The sequence below is a fragment of the Lissotriton helveticus genome, chromosome 7, assembly GCF_964261635.1.
Source record: "Lissotriton helveticus chromosome 7, aLisHel1.1, whole genome shotgun sequence".
Lineage (NCBI taxonomy): Eukaryota > Metazoa > Chordata > Amphibia > Caudata > Salamandridae > Lissotriton > Lissotriton helveticus.
In genome coordinates this window covers 897284744-897310492 of record NC_136068.1, presented here as the reverse complement: position 1 = coordinate 897310492, position 25749 = coordinate 897284744, and the positions used below count along the sequence as shown (strand labels likewise).

At 48.9% G+C, this 25749-nt stretch overlaps 1 protein-coding gene across 2 annotated transcripts in view; it reads left to right on the top strand.

Moving 5' to 3' along the window:
* Positions 1–25749, top strand: part of MAT2B (methionine adenosyltransferase 2 non-catalytic beta subunit) — a 428529-nt gene that overhangs the window by 168737 nt on the left and 234043 nt on the right. For both annotated transcript variants that reach the window (XM_078653399.1, XM_078653398.1), the window contains exon 2: positions 8986–9180. In XM_078653399.1, coding sequence (XP_078509525.1) covers positions 8986–9180 — 195 coding nt within the window. The remainder of the gene's footprint in view (positions 1–8985; positions 9181–25749) is intronic.

The following is a 25749-nucleotide window of genomic DNA, read 5'->3' as shown; positions in this document are numbered from 1 at the left end:
CAATATTACGAAAATAGAGACAAAGATGAGAAAGATAGAGTAGAAAAGAAAACTAGAGAACTAAAAACGAAGGTTTTGCTACAGCAAGCCTATCCGCCACGTGGTGGTGGTAATCAAAATAATAATGGTCAGAATCACTACCAAAATACTTTTCAGCAGCCTCAACATTATCAGAGAAACTCGCAAAGATTCGAGTATACTCAACCCCGTGTTTCTGTAGGCCCCAACCAGTGTTTATATTGCAAACAAGAGGGTCATTTCAAGTATAATTGTCCTATTCTATTACAACGTGCGAATGGAGTTTCTGGTGTTAGAGGTCGTGGCAGTCAGCAAGCACCTAGAGGTAGAGGGCGTGGAAACGCCCCTCAGGACACACGTCCCCTTCCACCACAAAACTCTATGAACAGGTTTGATCAGCAAAATAACGTATCTGATAGGACAGCTCAATACTACGTTGATGATTATTACACAGAAAATGAGCAGTGGGAGAATAACGATTGCTAGGACAGCCATAGACAAAGAGAGGGAGTTGTTTCAGTTCCAGTAGATCATAGTGGACCTTACGTTGAGGTGATTACATCAGGTGTGTCAGAACCTTTTCTGTTGGATACTGGTGCTACAAAGAGTTCTAGTATGCACTCCAAACTCCCTGGCGCACCTTTGTCTGGCGAAATGAACGTTTCTGTAGGTTTTTCTGGCGCCCCAGTTAGAAATCCGATTTCTGACCCTTTATCTCTTTCTGTTGGTCCTTGTGAATTCGAAGCACCCCTTATTCTGACAACAGTTTGTGGTGAAAATTTGCTAGGATTGGGTTTGTTAAAAAGATTGTATGCGACTTTGTACTGTTCTCCTTCAGGAGTATAACTTACTTTAGGTAAGAAAGTAGTTTCTCCCATGTATTTGTCGAGAGATGCACTTCCAGCAGAATTGTCACTTCTCCCAGATATTCTTTGGGCTACTGGTCCTAATGATGTAGGTCTTTTAGAAATTCCACCATATGTTGTGACATTGAAAGCCAACGTCAAAATGCCACGAATTCCCCAATACAAAATATCTAATGAGGGTGAAAAAGCTTTGCTAGCGATTGTTTACGAATTGATTGAAAAGGATGTGATTGAAGAAACACGAGGCAATGTTTGCAATAGTCCTGTTCTACCTGTTTTAAAACAAACTGACCCTTCTCAGCCACCTGTGTACAGATTCGTGATTGATCTTCGAGAAGTGAATAAGATAGTTGTGCCACAATTCCCAGTTGTCCCCGACATTCCCACATTATTGACTATGATTCCAGCTTCTGCTTCATGGTTTTCGGTGATTGACCTAAAGAATGCTTTCTTCAGCATCCCAATTGCTGAGGAGAGCAGGGACATTTTTTCCTTCAGTTTAGGAGGTCGAAGCTTCCGCTTTAAACGCGCTCCTCAAGGCTACTGTGAAAGCCCCTCAATATACAGTCAAGCCCTGAAAACACAGCTTGACACGATTGTTTTGCCTAAAGGTGCCACTCTTGTACAGTATGTGGACGATTTGCTCATTGCTGCAGACACTGAGAACATTTGTAAGAAGGCCACATTGACATTATTGCGTCATCTGTGTGATCTGCGTCACAAGGTGTCACTTTCCAAGCTTCAATATTGCCGACAAGAAGTGACCTACTTAGGTCACCTCTTATCGAAGGAGGGAAGGAAACTGACCCCAGAAAGAATTCAGGCAATAGCGAAATTGAGTGTGCCAAGAACACAGAGAGAAGTGCGTGCTTTCTTGGGCATTACATCGTACTGTAGACAGTGGATTCCAAATTTTTCGTTATTGGCCAAACCCTTGGTGGCATTAACATGTAAAAATACACCCAATCCCATTCCTTGGTCTGAAGAGTGTCAGAAAAGTTTTCTCGAATTACGCACAGCATTATGTTCGGCTCCTGTGTTAGGTACCCCCAACTACAGTAAGCCTTTCACATTGTATGTCCACGAGAAGGAGGGCTGTGCATTGTCTGTGTTGACTCAGTTATTCGGAGGTAGACAGCGGCCATGCGCCTATTTTTCGTCAACTTTGGATCTGGTAGCTAAAGCATTGCCAAGTTGTTTAAGGGCCACAGCAGCAGCAGCTGTTTCTATTCGACAGTCTGCAGGTCTAGTAATGAATAATACACTAATCGTGATGGTCCCGCATGCAGTAGACACATTGTTAAATAGGACCAAGACACACCACTTAACTAGTGCTCGACTGTCCAGTTACGAATTAACGCTGCTAGCGAGCCATGTGCACATAAAAAGGTGCAGTACCTTAAATCTAGCCACGTTGTTACCAATTGCAGAGGAATCAGATGCTTTAGAACAGCACGATTGTTTCCTTACAACAGAGGAAGAGACAAAAGGGAGAGTGGATTTATTTGACACTCCTCTTGCTGAATGTGATGGTACATTATGGGTGGATGGTTCATGCTTTAAGCTCCCAAATGGTAACGTGACTGCAGCATATGCTGTCACAACTTTGCACACAATTGTTGAAACTGCACGAATACCACATGGTTCAGCTCAAGCCACAGAATTAGTTGCACTAACGAGAGCATGTGTATTGTCTAAAGGAATGAGAGTGACTGTCTACACTGATAGTCAGTATGCGTTTGGAGTGGCTCACAGCTTTGGACGATTGTGGAGAGAACGTGGATTCCTGACTTTGCATGGAGCTAAGATTCAGCATGGTCAGTTGATGAATGAGCTTCTTGAATCACTGACCTTGCCTCTGCAAATGGCGATTGTGAAATGTAGTGCTCACAAGAAGGTGACTGATGATGTTGGTCGTGGAAACGCGTTTGCTGATGAGATCGCTAAAAAAACGGCAAAGAATGTGATGAGCCGAATGTATGCTGCAGGCCCTGAAAGATGGACTGGTGAGGTTGGAATATGTGAGGACACGATAGAGTGTGAAGTCCATCCAAGCTGAGGCCACAGAGAAAGAGTTGAGCACGTGGAGAGAGAGTACAGGGAGAATGGATGCAAATGGTTGTTGGGTTGAATTGGCAGAGCATCAGAGATGGTTGTTACCCGATGCATATGTGCTTGCAGTGGTTACAATGGCTCATGGAATGGCTCATATCAGCGTGAAAGGGATTTGCGAGTTGTTGGCCCCAGTGTGGAAGAATCCAGGGATTCCCAAGTGTGCAGAGAATGTTGTCAAGAATTGCATGGTATGTCTGAAGCACAATCCTGGTAGGGGAACCCCAACTCCAGCTGGTCATTTTGCACCTCCTACGTATCCGTTCGAGGTTTTGCAGCTAGATTTCATACACATGGAGAGGTGCAACAACTTAAAATACGTGCTCGTTGTTGTTTGTGCCTTCTCAAGATGGGTAGAAGCCTATCCCCTAAAAGACAATACTGCCTTGTCCACAGCAAAAGCCCTTGTGAAAGAGTACTTCCCCAGGTTTGGAATGCCTAGAATGGTCTGGTCTGACAACGGAAGTGAATTTGTGGGTCGTGTGATGAAAAGAGTGTGTGAAGGGCTAGGCATTAGGCAGAAGTTCCACGCTGCAAATCACCCCCAATCAGCTGGATTAGTAGAATGTTACAATGGCACTTTAAAACTTAAATTGGCCAAAATCCAAGCGAGCACAGGTCTTAAATGGCCTGACGCTCTACCCTTAGCACTCCTATCCACCAGAATGACTGTGCATTCGCGAGTGAAACTCAGCCCTTATGAAATTGTCTTTGGCCGGCCAGCCAACATATGGGGAGTGCCTAGGCCCACGAAGTTCAGCGAGCTGCAACACCCTATTTTGCTTGATTACTTGTATGAATTGACGGCTAAATTGCGTGTTTTGCATCAACAGGTCCACAACACCCTGCCTCCGGTCTCTGAGACTCCAGGTCACTCCATTGTCCCTGGATCCTGGATTCTCGTGAAAAACTTTCAGAGAACAAAGAACGACCAGCCCAGGTGGACCGGGCCACATCTCGTCCTTCTTTCTACGAGGTCAGCCGTTCGAGTGGAGGGGAAGGCCAACTGGATCCACGGGGTCCACTGCAAAAGAATCCCTTCACCTCCGCCACATGACCAGTGGGTCCAGAAGGGTGTCACTGACCCAGAGCTTACAACTGTGCCACGTGTCATACCTTTCAGCGATGACCGTGTAAAAGGAACTAACCCTGAATGTGAAAGCGAGAACATTTTTCAAGAGACTGTGCCACCATCAGAACAATTGAACTCTTTGGAGCCTGAACTGCTGTTTCAGGACCAGACAGTACCAGGGAAAAGACGTTACAATTTGCGACCTAGAAAAACGAACTAACAAAAGTGATTCCTTTTTATGATTTGAGACCAAGACCTATGGACAAATAAATATATCTTTTTCCTCCCAAGTACTCTTTTTGAAAGTGCAGATCTCCCATCTAGGTAACTTGCTTATTTTTGTTTTTTCGAACCGCCATCCGGGTTCCGCTGCTAGGGCCGCGGTTGATTAAAGTCTTTTTGGTGCAGCTGACGACGTTAGGTCGGTAGTTCTGGTCAGTCCAAGGGAGTTGTCCTAGACTGACGGAAGCATCCTTTAGCAGAAGCAACCTCCCACCGCGGGCAGCACTTTAGAGAGGATGGAGTTTCCGGATGTGGAGAGACCTGCCAAACCAATGAACTTTAAGCAGAGACTGTGTAACACGATGACAAAGAAAAGTTTTATAATATTGTGTATTTTTATGCTATCCAGCGTAATGATCTTTTTGATAAGTTATGTTTTATTCTCTTTCCATGTAACATTTGCGCCCACTGCATCACCCATACCTCCTCCTACTGTTTCCTCTCATTCTTTTCACCCTCTGCCTGACTACGAATCAAATAGGAGATTAGAGTTCGTTAATAACTCCTTTGTTCAGTTATTACACCAACACCAACTTGTAATGAACACAACTATCTGTTGGGTGTGCGGCCTCATGCCTCACACAACTGATAAAGGTATCCCCTATTTGGTCCTGCCATTTAGTCACAATGGTTCAGTATGGGCATATAGGACAATGTTCATATATGCACGAGAAATCCAACCCCTACGTTCTGTAAAAGACAACCTCAAGACTAGCGCCCTAGTCAAAGGTATAGTTGACATGATCAAGGAAGTAACTTCTTATGAAGATACTCCGGATGATGAGATACTTGCATATGTAGGTTGGAACGTGACCGGATATGGCACTACGTTAAGTGAGAAACAGCAAGCCAAAAGATCGTCCCCTATCTGGATCGTACCCCATCAAGGTCACCTGTGTCTGCAAGGTGTTAGCAAGAATCCCAGAGCTCAGCTAGGGAAGAGTATCTGTACAGAAACGTATGTTTTTGGATCCCAGACTTCCCCTGCGTTTTTAGCCGCTAAGGGTACTTATTTCATCTGCCATGATAGAGCCTATACATGGTTGCCCCCTGACTTCTCGGGCTCATGTTTTGTTTCATTCCTGTTACCTCCCACCTACACAGCAGCGGCGGATTACCACCGGACAAGGGTAGTTAGAGGTGTCTTGAGTAAAGAAGACACTGCAGGTCAAGAATTTGGGGACTTTGCAAAGGGTTTTCTGCCGTTCTGGGGATCCATGGCTAACAGTAGAAACATAAGGCAATTAACAAGGGTAGTTGAGTCCACCGTGACTGAAACTGCTGGTGCCCTTAGTAACTTGACTGCTGAGCTCCAGTAGGATCGACTTATGACCCTTCAAAACCGGGTCGCTTTAGATGTTATACTTGCAGACCGAGGTGGAGTATGCAAATTGATCCAGTCTAGTTGTTGCATTTTCATCCCAGATAATGCTCCAACCGTGTACAGGGCCATCTCCAAACTACATAAGATTTCTGAATCTATCCATGTGGATAAAGGAGATTGGTCGTTAATGGGATGGTTCTGGGAACTGATATCTGCCTGGGGATGGAAAATTCTGATGGTCATTGGGATGGTCTTAGCCATTCTTTTCCTGTTCTGTCTGTGCATACAGTGTGCTCCTGCAATATGTGGCCTCTGTGTTACATCATGTGTAAGGAAGCCTGTGTCAAGAGATGAACTAAGTACTAGAATGATGTTACAGCAACATCTCAATGACTTTAGGAATATAGATCTGGACTCAGACTAACATGAGAATAGATTAATTGCCTATGTAAGGGCAAAAGGAGGGATTGAGGTTCTGAAAATCTGGATTCTGAGGTTCTGAAAATCTGGATTCGTATAATTATTCTGGACTCGAGAATTAAAACTTCGTCGAAACATGACGAATTTGGTATCAAAAGACCGAGAATGACGAGTACATCATGTACATATATTTTCAGCATATTCGAGTGACGATTTCACCTCGAAATCGTCATTTACATTCTGAACCCGTGGCTCCCATTTATATGTTGCCCTTTACATAGGCCTTAATCCAGTTGAATTTGATTCCGCAAGGACACATACTCCTTAATCGACTTTTCCATGACCTGTACAAGTTGGAACCATTGCCCCAGGCCGAACTCGTTAGGTCAGTTCCCTCCCAGTGGCCGAGCAAGATAGCATCTAGGCTCAACAAACCATAAAACCATTTCAGCGCGCACACCTGCCATATCTCGCTCACATCTATCTCCACTCTTTTGCTTCACTTACTTTATGGTGGGGAGGTGCCTGTTTTTATTAGGGTCCAGTGATATCTGATGAAATGTTGGGCCTTGCCAAATGATTTGTTGTAGGCAGCACGAAGTGAAATATGGACATGTCATCATGACTCTGCTTTCTCTTTGTACTAAAAGTATGTTAACGATTTACTTTACAACCAAGAATGTTTTGTCTGGAGCCCAAAATTGTGTATAAGAAGAGAAGCCTGACTTTGCAAAAGTGTGCAGTCTCCTGAGAATATATCCGTATTGTACTTCTAGGACACTTGTTACCTTGGTTGCAGCCAATAAACTAATCTTTGACTTCACCTAGAAGACTCTGAGTTTCTGTAGGTCTGGATCAGGAAGAACCCGAGGTCTCTGGGTGTTGATTCCCTGGCACCGCTGGTTTACCGGTTCTGTGCCGGTTCTTAAAAACCCAGTACCTCAACCTTGCTTCCTCAGACAAGAACCTACAAGAAGAAAATAAGAAGGACCGAACAGCCGTGCTGAAGCTTACAAGAGGAGAACGCCCACTGACTTGTCCCCAGCTCTACCGGCCTGTCCCCACCTCGAACCTATTCCAGCGAAATCCCGGTGCGTCCTGCAGCCAGCAACCACGAGAAACCCGGAGGACCAGCTTGCCTTCAATCCCAAAGACTCTGTCTCCCGAGAACACCGGATTTGTTCAAACAGACTCCAGCTCCGCAAGGATCCACGAGTTTGCACCACTCTGCATCAGACGCCCACGGCCGAGTTCGAGTGGCCCAACATCAAGAGGAGGTCACCCCGGCGATCCTGACCTGAGATCCGGCGACCCCTGACCTGCCTCCAGCCGACGCCTCTATCCTTAAACCGGAAGGTCTCACCAACCCCTACCAGGAGCTGGAAGAAGATCCAAACCTAAAAGGCACCCCTGCACCCGACGCCCCACGGCCTTTGGTGGCCCAACCAACGGTACCTAACCAATGCCCAACATCCCAACTTACCTCTCCAAGTGGTGGTGGCACCAAGAAGACCTTTGTCCTCGAGCCTGCAGTGCTTTTGCAAACCGGATACTCCCCATTGAAAGCTACACGGCTTCCGACTAAAAAGCAGCACTCTGCACCCGGCTGCCCCAGTGCCGCTGAGGGTGCATCTTTTGTGCTGACCTAAACCCCCATTTGCCCTGAGCTCAAGTCCAGGAGCTTTGCTCCCACAAGCCAGTGGCCTGCTCGTAAGCAGCCACCAACTGGAGGCCTCCTATCCCCTATTGCTTAACAGTGTGCCTCAGCACTCCGCACCTGGCCGCCCTAATGCCGCTGAGGGTGTAACAAGAGTGCATCCATGACAATGGCGGACCCCTGAGTCTAGCCCCAGAATACCAACTCCCACAACAAACGACGTACCTTTGAACCAATAACACTATTTTCCTCCATAGGATAACATTGACTGTTTTCTATGAAAGGTTTTTAAGTGTGGAGTTGGAAAACCTAAGAAATCCTTTAAAACTGTAACTAAATAACCAAAATGCTTTTACTTACCTGTACACAGGAAATGTCCAGTGCAGTATTCATGTATACTGCACTGTGTAAGAAAAGTTATCTAAAAAGTAAATTGCCTGATATGCTGCTAAAATCCTATACAAAGTATATGTACTGTATTCTGAAAAGGATTGCATTATTAGTAACACTACTGTAATTAAATCAAAGTACATTTACAATTGCAATTCAAACTGTTTACAAATTGTATATTTACTTATATGTAAACATCACTTACCTGTGCCAGGCTTGCTTGGTTCCAGAAAAATAAAAGATTTAAAAGAATATTTTTATACAAAAACAATTGGTCTGAAGTTCAGTCTGAGTGTGTGAATTAATTTGCTGACTGAGTGTGTACAACAAATGCTTAATACTGTCCTCTGATAAAGCCTTACTGCTCGACCACACTACCACAAATAGAGAGTGAGGTGCTATGTACTTTACCTCTGCCTACCTTTTGGGTTCCACTGGACTCTGTGCACACCATACCTCATTTTGGTATAGTATGTACAGAGCCAGGTTCCTACAAACCCATAACAGAATTTCTAAGCTTTTGGTATAGTCACAGGGGACTGTGAGACAGTATTGTGAACTTACATAGAATCGATCTAGTTATAATCTATGATGTCACTGGCAAGAAAATTGATACTTATTTTTAATTAGTTAGTATGGAAATTCAGTCAGGAAAAATATCTGCTTTCACGACAAGCACAGAATTCAGATGTAGCTTAACTAAAGGCAATTTTGTTTTACACAGTCGCTTTGTTTAAAAACTTTCACCTAAAATATCAATCAAGATGTTTTAAAGGGAAAGCACTCGCCTAAATATAGTTAACTCAAAAACTCAAGTGTCCCTGTTCTTTTAATTTCTTTTTAGGAGGATGTTCACATCCCCTCTCGGCGTGCTTTGATCACTGGTGCAACTGGACTTCTTGGCCGAGCTGTGTACAAAGAATTCAAGGACCATGACTGGCATGTTCTCGGCTGTGGCTATAGTCGAGCCCGGCCCAGGTTTGAACAACTTAATCTCCTGGATGCAGAGGCCATATGTGAGACAGTGCAGAATTTTCAGGTATTGCTGTTTAGCAAGTTTTCTTACTTTTGACATTGACCCCTAATATTTGGTCCAGTTATAATCTTTTGCTATGTCTACTCTGCACGGTTTTCCTCTTTAGTGAACTCCAGACTGTTTTAGTTAAATATTCATGAAATAATGGTGGTTTTCTTTAAATAACAAATTGTTAAATTAAAGTGTTTCAGATGATTTGACATGTTATCTACTTTTGTGTGCCGGACGGATGCAAGACCAATAAATGTCTTTATGTGAGTGCTAAAGACCTTTTTTTTGTTAAATATTTTTTATTGTGAGTTCAGACAGCAATAATACAAATAACATTTGTATAAATTGCACACATGAGAGAAAAAACATGTAATGATTTTTTTCTTCATTTTATATACAATGAACAAATGGGAAGTATGAACAAGAAAGAGAATGAATACAAGCGTAAGGGAGGGATACATTAAGATAGTAAATATCTTAAAATGGGTTTTTAATTTCAAATTTGTTTTATTGAGTTTAAGAGCAAGAAAAACAGGCATAGTAAGGCGAATAGCATGCAGTAGGTTTATGTAGCGAGCGAGACAGACAGGCACGTCTTCTCTGAGAGGCAACCAAGAAGCATATAAATCACGCCTACACAATATTGCATTGCCGACATTTAGGTGAAGATGCCATGTGGGAATTACAACCAAACAAAACAGAAGGAAAAACTCAACCCCCCACCCTTCACCCAACAGCCCCTCCCCCCCTCCCCCCACCCCGGCCAGTATGCCAATAGTTCGGAGTCTCCCTGAGTTCACTCTCGGGCTAGTGTGTAGCAAGGTGTCTAAGTTTGTGGCGGGTTCTGCGGTGGTGTCGTGAGCCGTAGAATGCGAAGATATTTTGGGCATGTGATTTCGTGAAATTCCCTGGATAAGAGGGACAGGAGCGGTTGCCAGGTCTTCTGGAAGGAGTCAGTCGAATGTGTGAGTGTGGCTTGGATGCGCTCCATGCCCAGTGTGAACCACAATTTGTGTAACCAGCCAGTGTGGGTGGGTAATGTGGTGGAGCCCCATAGTGACAGAACGTGTTGTGACGCTGCCTGCATGGCAATGCCCATCTGTTTGCCACGTAGTGACTTTAAGGGAAATGTGAGTGCGTTGGGTAGCCCTAGGATAGTGTATGCAGGAAAGCGCGGGATTTCAGTTTCAAAGGTGGAGTCAATATCGTCTAATACCGCTTTCCAGTACCCTTGCAGAGCGTTGCATTCCCACAGGAGATGGGTCAGAGTGCCCCTTTCACCGCAGCCCCTCCAACACAGAGCGCTTCGAAGAGGATTGCCCTGATTGAGTCTTGTCGGGGTAAGGTGCCAGTAGATGGCCAGTTTCACCGCCGACTCCCTGGCGCTAGTATTACGAGTGGTGTGTGCCGCTCTATGGTATACGAACCCCCATTCCTTGGGCGAAAGTGTCCTTCCGAGCTCCGATTCCCAGCGCCTCTGCCCCGCTGTTTTAACCGGGCCGGCCGCGGGGGATAACATTTTGTAAAGGTCCGATATAAGGTGCCTACCCGAGTCCTTCGTAATCAGCCATTTCTCAAACTGCGTCATCGGTCGAGCGACTAGGGGAGCGCGATCCGGGTGTAGAAGCCAGTGACGAAGCTGGAAGTATTGGAACATGTGAGGTTTATTCACTCCGTAGCCGTGTGTGATCTCGGCAAGGGGGAGGAAGCCCTCTAAGTCAAAGAGATGGCCGGCCGAGCGGCAGTCCGTGTTCCGCCATTGTAGAAAGGCACGGGGATCGGCGCCCGGCAGAAATTCCGGGTTATCAAAGAGCGGAGTGAGCGGGGATGGGAAAGTTGTCAGGCCCCGTTTGACCGCTACCGTGTCCCAGGTCTTCATGATGGTGCGAGTAACCGGAGATTTAAGAAGGTATCGCGGTCTATGCCGGCGGGCAAGAAATGGGATCTTCCACAGCGATGTCTGAGCCATCGCTCTGTCTTGAAAGAGCCACCTCTTTTCTGACTCAGGCCTGTACCATTCCACCAAGTAGCGGAGCTGCGAGGCCTGAAAATATTGCCTGAGATCAGGGATCCCGAGGCCTCCCTCATCAATACGTCTGTGCGCCACCTGTTTATGCAGACGTGCGCGTTTCTTTTCCCAGATGAACTGGTGGAAGGCATTTTGCAATTCAGCAATCGCACCTGGCGGCGGCATTACTGGGAGGGTCTGGAAAATGTACAAGATCTTGGGCAAGGCTGACATTTTTATTGCCGCTATGCGGCCCAGCATGGAGAGGGGTTGTTTTGACCATCGCGCGAGGTCGGCTCGAATTTGGGAGACAAGTGATTTATAATTAAGGGTCACCGTTGAGTCCGTGGAAGCAGTAAGAGTGATCCCTAGGTATGGAAGCTGCGCGGAGGTTTGTAAGTCGCAGCCAAAATCAGGTGGTGGGGTGTTAGGAAGGGCGTTCTTGCCCAGGGGCAAGATCAAGGATTTCCCCCTGTTGATTTTGAAGCCCGACACCGCTCCGAAGCTCTCCAATTCCTCCAGGAAAGCAGGTATAGAGCTGGACGGTCGGTCCAGAGCAGCGATGATGTCATCGGCGTATAGCCCCACCACGTGGGGTTCATGGCCGAATGAGATACCACCAATGCGAGGATTGTCTCGAATTTTCTGCGCCAGGGGTTCCACGTACAGGGCGAATAAAAGGGGCGAAAGGGGGCACCCCTGACGCGTGCCTCGTTGTATTTCGAAGGGGTCCGACTTTAGGCCGCCCAGCCGGACCCGGGCCATAGGGTGGTGGTAGCAGCTCGCGATCCAGGCCTGAAACCGGTCGCCCAGTTGGTACCGCTGCAGGACTTTTTGTAAGTAGGTCCAGTCGACACGGTCGAATGCCTTTTCCGCATCGACGGCTAGAAGCACCGAGTCCGAGACCTGAAAGTGAGATTTATCCACGAGGTGCATCAATCGTTTAGTGTTATCACTGCATTGGCGGTTCGGGACAAAGCCCGACTGATCCGGCTCGAGGATACCCGGTAGACAGGGGCCCAAGCGGGCCGCCAGCACCCCTGTGAAGAGCTTTAAATCTAAGTTAAGTAAGGAGATTGGACGGAACGCAGAGCAGTGCGTCGTGGGTTTGCCCGGTTTGGGCAACACCACTATGTCAGCTGCCAGCATGTCCGGCGGAATGGAGCTCGGGCCCTCGAAAGAATTAAACAATCTCGTGAGTACCGGAGCTAGTACGTGGCCAAAGAGCTTGTAAAAGCCTGAGGAAAAACCATCAGGGCCTGGTGATTTGAGCGGACGGAGGCGCGAGATGGCGGCCAGGACCTCATCAGGGCGAATGGGAGCATCTAAGGCTTCCGTTGTCGCTGGGCATAACGGTGTAATGTCCGCCGATTGCAAGTATGCGTCAATGTCGGTCGGCGAGACACTGTCCTCGCTATACAGGGAGGCGTAAAAGGAGCGGAAGGCGTTAGCCACTTGTGCGTCTTCGGTGAGTGTGGTACCGGAGTCGTCCAGGAGAGTGGTGATTTTTGAGCGGTGAGTTTTGGCTTTTAAGGCACTGGCAAGAAGGCGTCCGGTGCGGTTACCTCCTACGTAGTATGTATGGCGGAGGCGAAGAGCGGCAAATTCCGCTCTGTCTGTATCGATGCCGGCCAGTTGAGCCCTTGCGGCCTTCAGCTGACGCCAGATCCTCGGGGCGCAGGTGCGGCTATGAATTCTTTCAAGTTCGGCTACTTGTGCTGAGAGGTCAGCTCTCTTTTCTTTGCGGATCTTGGCGTCAGCAGCTGCGATGGCGATCAGCTCCCCCCTGACTACTGCCTTCAAGGCCCCCCAGAGAGTCGACACTGAGATAGCTGGGGTGTCATTGGTGGCGAGATAGTCCGAGATGCATTTATGGATTTGTCGAACAACGGCCGGCCTCTGCAATATGGGTTCATTGAGTCGCCAATAGCCAGGAGTGCGTGGCACCTTGGGTATACGGAGTGTCAGCTCCACCGCGTCGTGGTCTGAAAGGGCTGCCGGGACAATGGAAACGTCGGTGATATGAGGGTGCAGCTCCGAAGAGCCTAAGAAGTGATCTAGACGCGCGTATGTATGGTGTACATGGGAGTAGAAGGTGAAGCGCTCTGTGTTGGGGTGTGCCGCCCTCCAGAGATCAAGAACGCCCCTCTCCAGCAGCCAGGACCTACCCGCCTCCGAGAGTGCGCCGGTATCTCCATAGCGGTGCCCAGACCTGTCTTTATTTGTGTCCATGACCAGATTGAGGTCCCCCCCAATGAGTAGCTGAGAGGGAGGTGACTGTAGTGCCTCGGAGAGTGCAGTTTTCAGGAATAGTTCCTGACCCGTGTTGGGAGCATAGATGGTGCCTATTGTCAGCGCACTATTCCCTATGTGGAAGGAGTAGGCCAGGAGGCGTCCCTTAATCTCCCCTACCTTGGTTCCCACCCGGCCTCTGAAACGTCGGGATACTAGGATGGCCACCCCAGCTTTCTTAGACGGGAGAGAGGAAAAGTACTGTTGAGGAAAAGCCCGGGAGCGCATTCTGTGCAGATCTTTAATCAGGAGGTGGGTTTCCTGCAATAAGCAGACATCAGCCTCCGAGTGTTCGAGGTATGAGATAACAGCTCTACGTTTAATTGGATTGTTGAGTCCCTTTACATTGAGAGATAGTACCTTGAGTGTATCAGTCATATTGGGAGAGTTCGAAGAGACCTAAGCTTAGCATCGTGTAGCGCAGTCGTGCTCGACATGCCGTAGTCAACATCTGAAACCTGTAGGAGTCCCTTGGCATACTGGTCCCCGCCCTCGTCCCCCACCCTGCCCTGCCCGCAACATCGTACCCCCCCACAGCCCCTCTCTCCCCCCGTCCCGAGAGAACCTCCCTAACCCCAACAAGATGTGCCCCCGCAAGATCAACAGAGCCCACCCCCCCCCCCCCTTCCGCCCCTCCCTCCTCCCCAGAACAAACCCCAAAACTGGAACTAGTCAGAGTCTCGGGCCTAATTGTGTATGACACAGGTCCGTAGAAAGTCAATAGAAGGGGTACCATGGTAGCGGCCGAATTAGCGGCCCCCCGACCTGTCGCCCCAGGTTATTACAGCGTAAAAGAAAACCCCCAAGCATACTTAGTCTTACAGATCTGTTGCAGTGTTGTCCGCCACTTCTTGCACAGCCGCCTGTCGTTCTTGAGCGACCGTGGCAGGGTCCGGTTTCGGGACGCGTCTCGGGGAGCGTCTTCGTCGCACTGTTTGCCAGCTGTCCCTCGGCCGCTGTGACGAGTCATCCTGTGATCCACGTGGGGATGCGTCTCTGGATTCGGACCCCTCTGGCATTTCAATGTTCAGTAGGGCACAAGTGTCGCGGAGCGATCTGAGCTGATGGAGTGAGCTATTCCACTTAAAGATCAGGCGGAACGGATGGCCCCAGGAGTAAGGTACCCCATTGTCTCTCAAGAAGTTTGTTGCTATCCGGAAGGACTTACGCTTCTGTAGAGTGATGGGAGAAAGGTCCTGGAAAAGAGCCACGGGTTCGTCGCGGAACCGGATAGGCTGTGCCCTGCGGGCCTCCCGTAGAATGCGTTCCTTGAGGGGAAAATCCGGTAGGAAAGCCAGAATATCCGGTGGAGGGGCTGACTCCCGGCGCGCCAGGCCAACCCTGTGCGCCCTGTCGATTCGTATCTCAAAATCCTGAGGTTCGCCCAAAATCTCCCGGAACAGAGCTTGCAAATAGGCAACCAGGTCATTCTTCACTGCTTTCAACGGGACTCCACGGACCCGTATGTTGTTCCGCCGGGAGCGGTTCTCAAGGTCCTCTGAGTGCGATTGCAAGTCTACTTGTTGGTCCTGGAGTCGAAGGATCTCTTGCTGTAGCCTCTCCACCTCCATGCTGCGTGACTGGTCCGACTCCTCCACCGAGGCTACTCGCTCGCCCAGGCCGTCCAGGTCTCGGCGCAGTTCCCGTTGCTCCCCCGTCAGTTCTTGTTTCAGGGTTTGAAAATCCTCCCTCAGGGTATTGAAGAGGGAGGCCAGGAAGGCTTTAGTGATGGGGGCATTGTCCTCTTCCTGTCCCCGGGGGCTTGCTTGGGGCTTCGGGGAGGCCGCTGTTTGTGACTTCTCCACTTTCGGTGCATTTTTGCTCAAGAGGTCCACGATGTTCCGAGTCCCTTTGCGGCTGGAGTGCGCCATGATGTCAAAGTTAGGAACTCGTAGAACCGGACTGGGGGGGCAAGAGGGACTCAGGTAGCGCTCCTTTGGTGTGAGATGCAGAGTCCGCAAGGCCTGGCGGTCACTCCGGCGGGGTCGCGCAGATGGCTTCTGGAGCGGGATGTAGCGCTCCGGCAGTCTGTCGCCTAGAGCGTTGTAGTCGGGAGATAGAGGCCGGATGCGGTTCCGTGGGAAAGACCCACAGGGTACCCAGGGTGGGCGCGCCGGGAGAAACGAGCATTCAACCACGGGCAGTAAGGTCAGGCTCCCGCCGGTAGTGTGGGGATCAAATCAGGTGAGGTCAGTTCCCTGAAGGCGGGGCACCGATGACCCCTCGGAGTCAGGGGAACCCTGCTGGTGAGGGCGGTCGACGAGCAAGAGCTGCTGTGAGCGCTGGGAGCGCCGGTCCCTCAGGCGTGAGCAGGCCCCAAGCCGGGGAGTAGGGCAGCAGGCCGGCCGTCCGCCGTGCTCCGGTGCCAGGGATGCCGTCTGTCTCTCTAGAAGCCTCAGAGGTGTTTGCTTCCTGAACGTGTGCAGCGTGGTCTGGCAGAGCAACGCAGGAGTGTCCTCAAGCTGGAGTTGGGGGACCGTAGTGGCAAAGCAGGGTCCCGTGTGATTGAATCCCTGTAGTGGTCCCACGTGGCTCCCAGTCCACAGGGGGCCAGAGGTAGCAGGCCGGGGCCGCGGCGCAGGAGGGCCCAGGTGTTTCAGAGCGAGGTCGCAGCAAAGACAGGCCCTGCGCCGGGGCCTCTGGTATGGCGCTGTCCCCGCAGGGGGGGCAGTAGCGGCGGGTGGCGTTCCAGCCCCGGGGCGAGGCTCTCCCTCGACTCGGAGCTCCAGGCGGGGGGGGGTCGGAGCTAGGTGCCGGCTGTGTGTGGTCGGCAGGTGAGGCGCGGCAGCTTTGGTTGGACCGGACTCACCAGGGAGGGGTCCCGTCCGGTCACGGTGTAGGCCCGGACCGGGGGCTAGAGTTGCGGGGACCCGCCGGATCCTCGCGCGGTCCCCGAGTGCAGAGGGCGCCAGGCGCTGGTCGCGCAGCCGCCGCCGGGATCAGAGTGTCTCTCACCGGCTCTGGTGGGGTAGCGCCGTAGGACCGCAGACCGCTCTCTCTCCTCCGGTCCCGCCGGGCAGCTTCAGCTCCGCGCCGCCATTGCGCCGGTCACCTCGGTCTCAGCAGCAGCGGGCGCAATGGGGCGACGGTGTCCTCCGCCGGTCCGGATTTCGGCCAGGGGGGTGTTGCGGTGGGGTGCCACCCAGCGATGCAAGTTTAAGCTGGGTTCTGGGGGGATTTCTGCAGTGTACACCGTGCTATGGGGCATTGGGCCGGGGAGCCTCACAAAGCACGTCCGTTCAGGCTGCCATCGTAGCCACGCCCCTTAAAATGGGTTTTTTAAATATAAAGGAACAGTTTGACATATGAATGACACCTTTAAAGGAAAAGTCATTCGGTAAAGAGCATTCAAAATGAATCCACATTAGAACAGGTTGATCTTGAAAATTGTTAATCGTAGCATAAAATTGTCAGATAAAAAAAAAGCAGTGGTAAAGTTTAAAATCCAACATCCTCTTCACACTGGCCATTTAGGCTTAGAGATGGCAATATGTGGATATTTAGTATTCCATATGAGTTTCATACAAATGGAGTCCAGTTGCTTAAAATAATAATTAGGGATTTAAAAGGGAATCTTAGAGATGGTATAAAGAACATGCAGTACAATCATCTTTTTGTATTTTGTGCAGCGGAGACCAAGACAGGAGTAATGCTTGTTACCTGGATTTCAACCTGTTGAAATTATGACTGTGTGTGTCCGGTGTGGTGGGAGAAAACCAAATGCCCAGGTATTTAATTTTTACAGGACACCAAGTAAAGCTGATCTTGGCAAACATGTATTGATAGCAGAGAGAATTCAATGGTAAAATCTCAGTTTTAGTAAAATGAAGCTTATAACCTGAGATTTAAGAATATAATGAAATCTCATGAGAAAAAAAATGGAGCCAGGAAAGTAAAAGGATTGGACACCTAAATGAGAATGTCATCCGCATAAGCGCATCATTTAGCCTCCCAGAAAACAATATCTGAAGCCAGATATAAGTGTATTCCATTGTATACGTTCCAGGAATGGTTCTAAGCAGAGGACAAATAACAAAGTGGAAAGGGGACAACCTTATTCTGGTAACTCTGATAAAATCAAAGTAAAGAGAAACACAGCAGCTGACAAAAACACTGACTGAGGGGTTGCAATACAATACATTTATGAAAGAAATACATTTTGGGCCAAAACCAAACCAGTGAAGGATAGTAGACAAAAATTGGCAATTAATACGGTCAAAAACTTTTCCAGCATCCAAAGAGATGGCCATAAGAGGGATATACATTTTTCAGGCCAGGCTAACAGTGTTGGAGAACATTCTGGCATTGTCCGCGGCAAGTCTACCCTACAAGTATCAATTTACATTTACATTTACCCTTAATGAAGCCAGGTTGTTGGGTTTTTAACAAGAAGGGGTACCACGGATTCAAGACAGGAGGATAAAATCTTTGCAAAGATCTTGCAATCATAGTTGATTTGGAAAATGGGCCTAAACTTTTTACAGAGTTTGGGGCATTTGTCTTATTTAGGAATTATGATTATCAGAGCTTCCAAAAAGGAGCCACTAGATTTGTAATCAGAAAGAAAAGAGTTTTAAAATTCTAATAATTTGGGAGTAAAAATGAAGATAGGGATGAAATAAATTCGCTAGAAAACCCATCTGGGCCAGGAGCTTTTGCTCTTTTCAAAACTGTAATTGCTTCCGAAACCTCCTGAATTGTATTATCCACTTCCAACTCCGCAAATAGGTCTGTAAGGGATGTGGACTAGGGAGGCCATCAAAGAAATTCTGTATGTTAAGTGCAGAAGGGGTTGTATCCTCTGTATATAGTGTTTTATAGAAGTATTGAAAAGCGGTGGATGTATCTGGATTAGAGATCGATGTGAAATCAGTTTTGCAATCTGCTTTTATTTTGAAGTAGTTAGGAAGCATTTTACCACCGTTCTGACCCCATGAAACTTGAATTTGACTTTGAATAAAATATTTCAGGCGTCAACTGTAGCAACTGTAAGGTCAGATTTAGGTTTGACCTAATCACGTACCACAGAGGACTATTTAGAGTTAAAGTAGGCATGTTCAAGTGTCTTAATATGTGTGAATAGGAGGAGATATTAAGCATTTAAACTGTTCTTTATTCTGGCCAAGTAAGCTATGGTGAAAGTTTAAAGGAGGCTTTAAAAGCATAACATTAGACGTATCCTTAGTACGGTTGAAGTAGAACAATTCTTGTATGAAAGAATTTGCTTCAGCAAGAACTTATTAAATCTCCTTCAAGTTTTGGAATCAATAGTAGAAAAGTCAAGAGGACAGTATTGGGGCAAGATGAGATAAAAAATGAAGCCAATTTCAGAGGGTTGTAGATTTGGTAGCGATGATTTAGTGACTAAAATGTAATCGATTCTGGACATTGTATGATGAACATTAGAGAAAAAGAACATTAACATTTATCCGGGTTACAAGTTTTCCAAACATCAAATAGTGGTCAAAATGAGATGGGTGATTGGAATGCTTTGTCATTTGTCTGGTTACATTTTATATTTAGACTTTATATCTGAAAATGGATCCAACAATTGGTTAGTCACCTGCCATAGTTACATTGAAATTATAAATATTATAAAGTTTTACCTTAATAGAATGCCAAAATTGGAGTCATGTTTAACTGTGCTATAAGCATTAAACACAGTAATATGCTTGTTATGGATAATAGCATTGCCAGCACCCATTGTCCATCAGTATTACATTCAGTGGAGGTAACCTGCAGTCCCAGAGATTTATGACATAGACTAGCAACACCACTCTTATGATTAATGTCCAGAAAGGAAAAAACTTGGCCAGCCCATTGTCTTTTTGGTTCAGCAGATTCAACCGCATTATAGTGAGTTTCTTGTAAAAAGGCAAAAATGACAGTCCTGCTTAGATAAGCGAAAAAGTACCATTAGGTCGATTGACCGGACTACTAAGTCTTATAGAATTCCACAGACAATGTTTTTTTTTTTTTTGAAAAAACCTTTATTTGAGCAAGCAAGAAAGTACAAGGATGGGCCTACAACCACACGGGCCGGCCGCTAAAAAGGAGTAGACACATATCATATATGCCCGCAGAGGTAACAGTCAATCAACAATGCAATACTCCACATTATATACAGGACAAAAACAGGTTTTATGTACATAAAAGAACAAACACACAAAAAAGGCGAAAGTGTATCACTGAAGGTCAGCCCAAGGGACGCAAGGGGGGGACAGCAACGGAAGTGCAGTAGCAAAATTCTAAGCACTAAGGAGTTCGGGGGGGGGGGAAGGGCACAGAGGTCAGGAAGAAGGGGGGGGGGGAGCCGGAAACACCAGCTCAGCCCCTATATGAAGGTTCCGAGAACGCTAGCCTAAGGAGACAGGGTAATCTCGATAGTGTCCACAAGGGGAGGAGTACAAATGTCGCCACGGTATTCATTCCATTGACCCCACACCTTCACCCATGCCCTGGGTCTGCCCCTGGCCACATAGACAGTTTTCTCACGGAACATGGACCAATCCATGTTATCCTCCCATTTCGAGAGGGCAGGGGGCCTGGAGGCCCCCCAGAGCTGCGCAATATCTCGCTTCGCAATCATATAGCCCAGGGTGGCCCATCTAGTCTGTGCCACCGAATAGTCAGTGGGCTCCCAAACATTCAAAAGACAGCGACGAGGTTCCGGACGCAAGGACACCCCCGTCACCACAGCCATCAGATCAAGCACAGCCACCCAATAAGCAGCCACCATCGGGCACTCCCAAAGAATATGCAGAAAAGTAGCACGTAAACCACATCCACGCTTACACAATCCATCGGAGGAAAAGCCCATCACCACCAGTCGCGGTCCCGTCACGTACACCCGATGAAGGATCTTCAATTGGACCAGACGGAGACGAGCCGGAATAGCCACCTCCTTCGGGGAGGAGAGGGCCGATTGCCAATCCTCATCATCAAGTTCTAACCCATCTCCCACCCACATTTCCCGAAGTCGGGCCAATAAGTCAGTCCGATTGTTAATCAACTTTTTATAGATCAGGGAGATAGTGCTATCAGGAAGATGTCCGTCAAGGATTCGGTCTTCAAGGGGGGAAGAGTCAGGCGGAGTCTCACCAGGAGCAAATACCGAAGCCAAAGCGTGCCTGACCTGTAAATAACGAAAGAATTCCCGACCACTCAGGCCATAGTCAGCCTGGAGGGCCGGAAACGGTCGCACAGAACCCTTAGAGTACACATCCCCCACCTTAGAAATCCCAATCAAGTCCCAACGGTCGAAACCCTTGGAAGACCAAAGACCGCCCAGACGTTCTGAAGCATAAAGCGGCGTCGCCAACGTCAAGCGATCCTCCCAGCCCAGGCTCACATTCGCGGCACGCCACACTGTCAAAGCAGTCAATGTAGGTCCCACAAGATGGCGCCCAGCGGAGCGAGAATAGAGCACTCTGTTAAAGTCACCTCCCGGAAGCTGAAGTTTATCCATCTCAAACGCCGGATTACTACCTGGCGAAAACATAGCGTGATTGATAGCGGACAGATGGGAAGCCCAGTAGTACCTCTTAACGTCGGGGAGCGCCATGCCCCCGTCATACCACGGGATGGAAAGTTTCGCGAGAGCAATGCGCGGTCGCCCATCCCAAATAAGCTGCCTCTGAAGGCTCTCAATCTCCCGAAAATAGGTCTTAGGGATAGGATCATAATAATTCTGGAGAGCGTAGAGAAACCGCGGTAGTGACATCATCTTAAACAGGGCCGCCCGACCCAGGGGAGACAAGGGAAGTTTGCGCCAACGGGCAACGTCCAAACGTAGCCTAAGCAACGGGGGAAGGAGATTACGATCAAAGCGAAGGGACGAGTCCAAGGTAACAAAAACCCCCAAGTATTTGAAGCCATCCCGGGCCACCTGAAGAGGAAGTCTACTCGGCAACGGAGGCAAGATACCAGATAAAACGTATACACAGGACTTAGTCCAGTTGATGACGAGGCCTGAGTTAGCGCCAAAGGACGCAAGGACGTCAAATAAAACAGATAAAGACTTGCGAGGGGAAGTAAGATACAAGAGGATGTCGTCCGCATAAAGCGAGACGCGGTCTTTGAAGTCCGGGGCCCAACGAATCCCTTTAAGGGATGGTTCCCACCGGAGCCAGGCCGCCAATGGTTCAAGAGCGAGCGCAAACAACAGCGGGGACAGGGGGCAACCCTGGCGGGTACCCCTGCCCAAGGAGAAGGGAGCCGACACTCGACCGTTCACTACAACTTGCGCCAGAGGTTCCGCGTACAACAGCTTAATCCAGCTAATAAACTCTCACCCGAATCCGAATTTCTCAAGAGTCGCCCATAAATAGGGCCACTCCACAGTGTCAAAGGCCATGGAGGCATCCAGGGACGCCAAAATGGCCGGTTCAGTCAAAAGCCCCGCCCTCGCCAGCACGCCGTGGAGGCGTCGTAAATTCAAAGCAGTGTTGCGATGCGGGATAAAGCCAGACTGATCCGGATGGACCAAATCCCCGAGAACCGAAAGGAGACGGGTCGCCAAAAGTTTAGCCAGTACCTTAGGTTCAACATTTAATAGGGATATGGGTCTATAAGAGGAACAGAGGTCACGTGGTTTACCCTCTTTGGGGATGACAACGATTGTCGCCAGACGCTGATCATAAGGAAGTATGTTCCGCTCACGAGATTCTAGAAACATGGCGCGAAGATACGGCGCCACCTTATCGGGGCGTAACTTGTACAACTCAATAGGCAAACCGTTCGGGCCCAATGCTTTGCCCGAACGGAGCGAACGGACTGCAGTGGCTATCTCATCATTCGTAAAAGGGGAGTCCAGAGCAATACGGTCCAAGTCGGTGACACAGGGCAAAGTGATATCCCGCAGAAGAAGGCGGGAGTCAGCAACATCCCTCACAGACACGGGAGCATATACAACACGGAAATATTCCGCAAAACGATCAACAATGGCAGTCGGATCAATCACATTCTCACCACTCGCAGACTGAATCACGGGCACCACACGATTAACTCTTTCTTTCTTGTCCAACCACGCTAGGAGTTTGCCCGCCTTGTCACCCACATCGTACAATCTGCCTTGTTGCTCACGAAACATCACCTTTGCAGCGTCAGTGACCAGAGATTTATATGCAAACTGTTTTAGACCCAGGGCATGGAGTTTCTCAGGCGTGACACCAGACTCCAACTCGTCCTCCAAAGCAGAGATCTCCCCCTCAAGGTCCACCACCTCCCTCCTCCCAGCCCTCTTAGCTTCAACAATCAAGGAAAGGGCCTGTCCACGAATCAGTTTTAAAGGCTTCCCACAGGGACACAGCCGAAGAGACCGACCCCTCGTTTTCCAGGAAATATGCATCTATGGACTTGAGCAAGAGGGTACGAGTCTCAGGGGAGGAAAGATACCAAGGGTTAATGGGAGCCACTCGGCCCGCCGCCTCCACCCCAACCTCGAAACGAAGCCAGAGCGGCGAGTGGTCAGAAATACCCCTTGGCAAATGCAAAATCTCACGAACCGCCGACGACTGGGCCGCGGGCATCAGGAAATAATCCAGCCGAGACAGACTGCCATGAGCCCCAGAATGGAAGGTGTATTGGAGCTGAGTAGGATGCAACAGTCGCCAGCAGTCCACAAGGCCAAAGGTATCTAGAAACCCACCCAACCACTGCTGAGCCTGCGGGGTATCCCTAGGGGGATGGCGATCGTGAACGCCGGAAAGCACCGAATTAAAATCACCGGCCAGAAAGAGAGTACTATCAGGGAGATCTAACAAAACACGGCCCAAATCAGTAAAAGTAGAAGTCTGCAAACCCGGGGGAACATAAACATTGAAGAGAGATAGGGTGCGGCCTTCATATCTACCCACCAAGACAGTATATCTCCCACGGTCATCTTGAATCACCTCATCAATCGCCAGGGGGAGGGAGGTTCGAACAAGAATACCCACACCCCTAGATCCGGAGGTAAACCCCGAGTGCGCTACAAGGCGGTAGCCCCACCTATTCATTGCATAACAAACATTACCAATCAAATGGGTTTCTTGCATGAAAACAATGTCCGGTGACAAACGTCGTATACATTTTAAGACTACACTGCGCTTAATACGATCTCCCAGGCCGTTAACGTTCCAGGAAACGAATTTCAACCCTCTACCCCCATCCCAACCACCCGAGCCATGACCCCTCGTCCATGAGCTAGACATCAGTAACAGCAGCAAACACAGGAGCAATTCGCCTTGAAAACAACACACAGAAAAGAAAAAGCTTCCCAACCCCCCTCCCCCAAACTGAAGAGAAACACCCCCCACCCTGCACCCCTGCAAAAAGCTAAAGAGCCACCCCAACCTGCAGTGTGCCTGTCGCCCAAGAACCCCTATTCTACACAAAGACCCCGGAGGAGGAAAGGTCTCCGTTCCACCCTCCCCCCGACCTCAGCAAGAACAAAAATAACAAACGAAAGACAAAATAATCACAATGTAGAGGAACGCCGGCCAACACTCCTGATAATGTATTCAAAATAAGACATGAGAGCCGAACAGTTAGATCTCCACACCACCTTCGGCACCACCAGGGTGAGCGGCGGATTCAGTCTCAGGAGGACGGTCAGGCAAGGAGTCCAGCCAGTCATTAACAGCATCCGGTCGATCAAAGAAAAGGGTACGCTCATTGTATTCGACCCGAAGTCTGGTGGGAAAGAGCATTGCATAGCGTAGGCCCCGATCCCGAAGACGTTTCTTGGCACCACGAAACTCCATACGTTGTCTCTGAACCTGTTGGGAAAAGTCCGGGTAAAAGTTCACCGTAGCATTCTCAAAGGCCACCGGGCCCTTCACCCGCGAGGCCTGCAGGATAGCGTCCCGGTCTCTATAATGAAAAAGCTTCGCTACAATGGGTCTCGGCGGGGCTCCCGGCTTGACTTTGCCCCCTGGAACACAATGTGCGCGTTCCACCGTGAAAAATTTCGTAAGACCAGAAGGGGCAAGATGGTTCAAGACCAGATCCTCAACCAGGAGATCCACCGAGTGGGGTTCAGGGTTCTCCGGTACACCAACCAGGCGAACATTGCAGCGACGTGCCCTATTTTCAAAATCCTCCAGGCGTCGGGTCATAAAGTCGTTCACCCGACGGAGATTTCCGACCTCTGTCTGGAGCTCCGAGACGTCCTTCGTGAGGCTAGACGATTTAATATCCAATGATTGTACCCTCTCATTCGTCTTGCCGAGATCAGCACGAATCAGATTCACCTCAATAGCCACGGTGTCAAGTTTATGGGCCAAGGCCTCGTACTGTAGGCCGATGGATTCCCTCACACCCGAGATGGCGCCCATGATGTCCTGTAGGGAGGGCTCCGCCGACTCTTCCAAAACTCGTTCGGACGCTGTACTGGAACCAGGCAGGGCAGCTCCGGGGGACCCCTTAGAATGGGTATAGCGGTCCATGACATTTGATTGAACTGGAGCTCCGCGCAGAGGTGTTTTCGTCTTGCGCGTCTCTCTGTCCCCTCTGCCCGCCATTTTGAAGATGCGTCACAGGAAAAGCCACCAGGGTCGACGGGCCCGACACCCAAAGTACAGGATCAAAAGTACACTAAAAAAGGGGGCACAACTCGGTTAGAGGTCGCCAAGCCAGCAAATAGGTCACATAAAAGCCCAACAGCCGATCTGCCTCCAAGTCTCAGCCGCAGCACGATATTCACACCCGTGGCCCAAGTCGGAACAGAATCGAAACCGAAACTTAGGAAGGGGGGACCCAGAAGGCCAGATCTCCTGCCGTTGTTGTTCAATTCCAGGACGGCTACAGAACCGCACCCCGTCCCGGGCGCACCTCAAGGGCGGAGCCCAAAGGTTCAGATCACCATATCTCAGGAATACGAGATCCAAATCAATTTCTGAAAAGTGCCAGGGTAATCAGCCAAACGTCCTCCACACGAATTCTTGCAAGAAATCAGGATTCAGCCAGGATAAAATGCCGGGAGCGGCGAGGGTCCGGAGAGCGCTGTGCTCAAGCGGCCATCTCGGATGCCCGCCAAGCTCCTCCTCCTCCACAGACAATGTTAAACATACTGGATACATGAGGGTTACATAACAGGAATTTGGGTAAGACGCTGCAAAAAAGGGAAAGGACAGAAAATGACAACATTTGTGAAATCAAACATTGAATGCGAGCAGGGGTATAAAAAGAGAATTAATATCATATTAGCACTTTCAGAGGAAAAAAAGTAAAACAAAGGAAAGAGGATACATAAGAAATCAGAAGAAAGAGCAGATCATGGAACACATAATGCAGATACT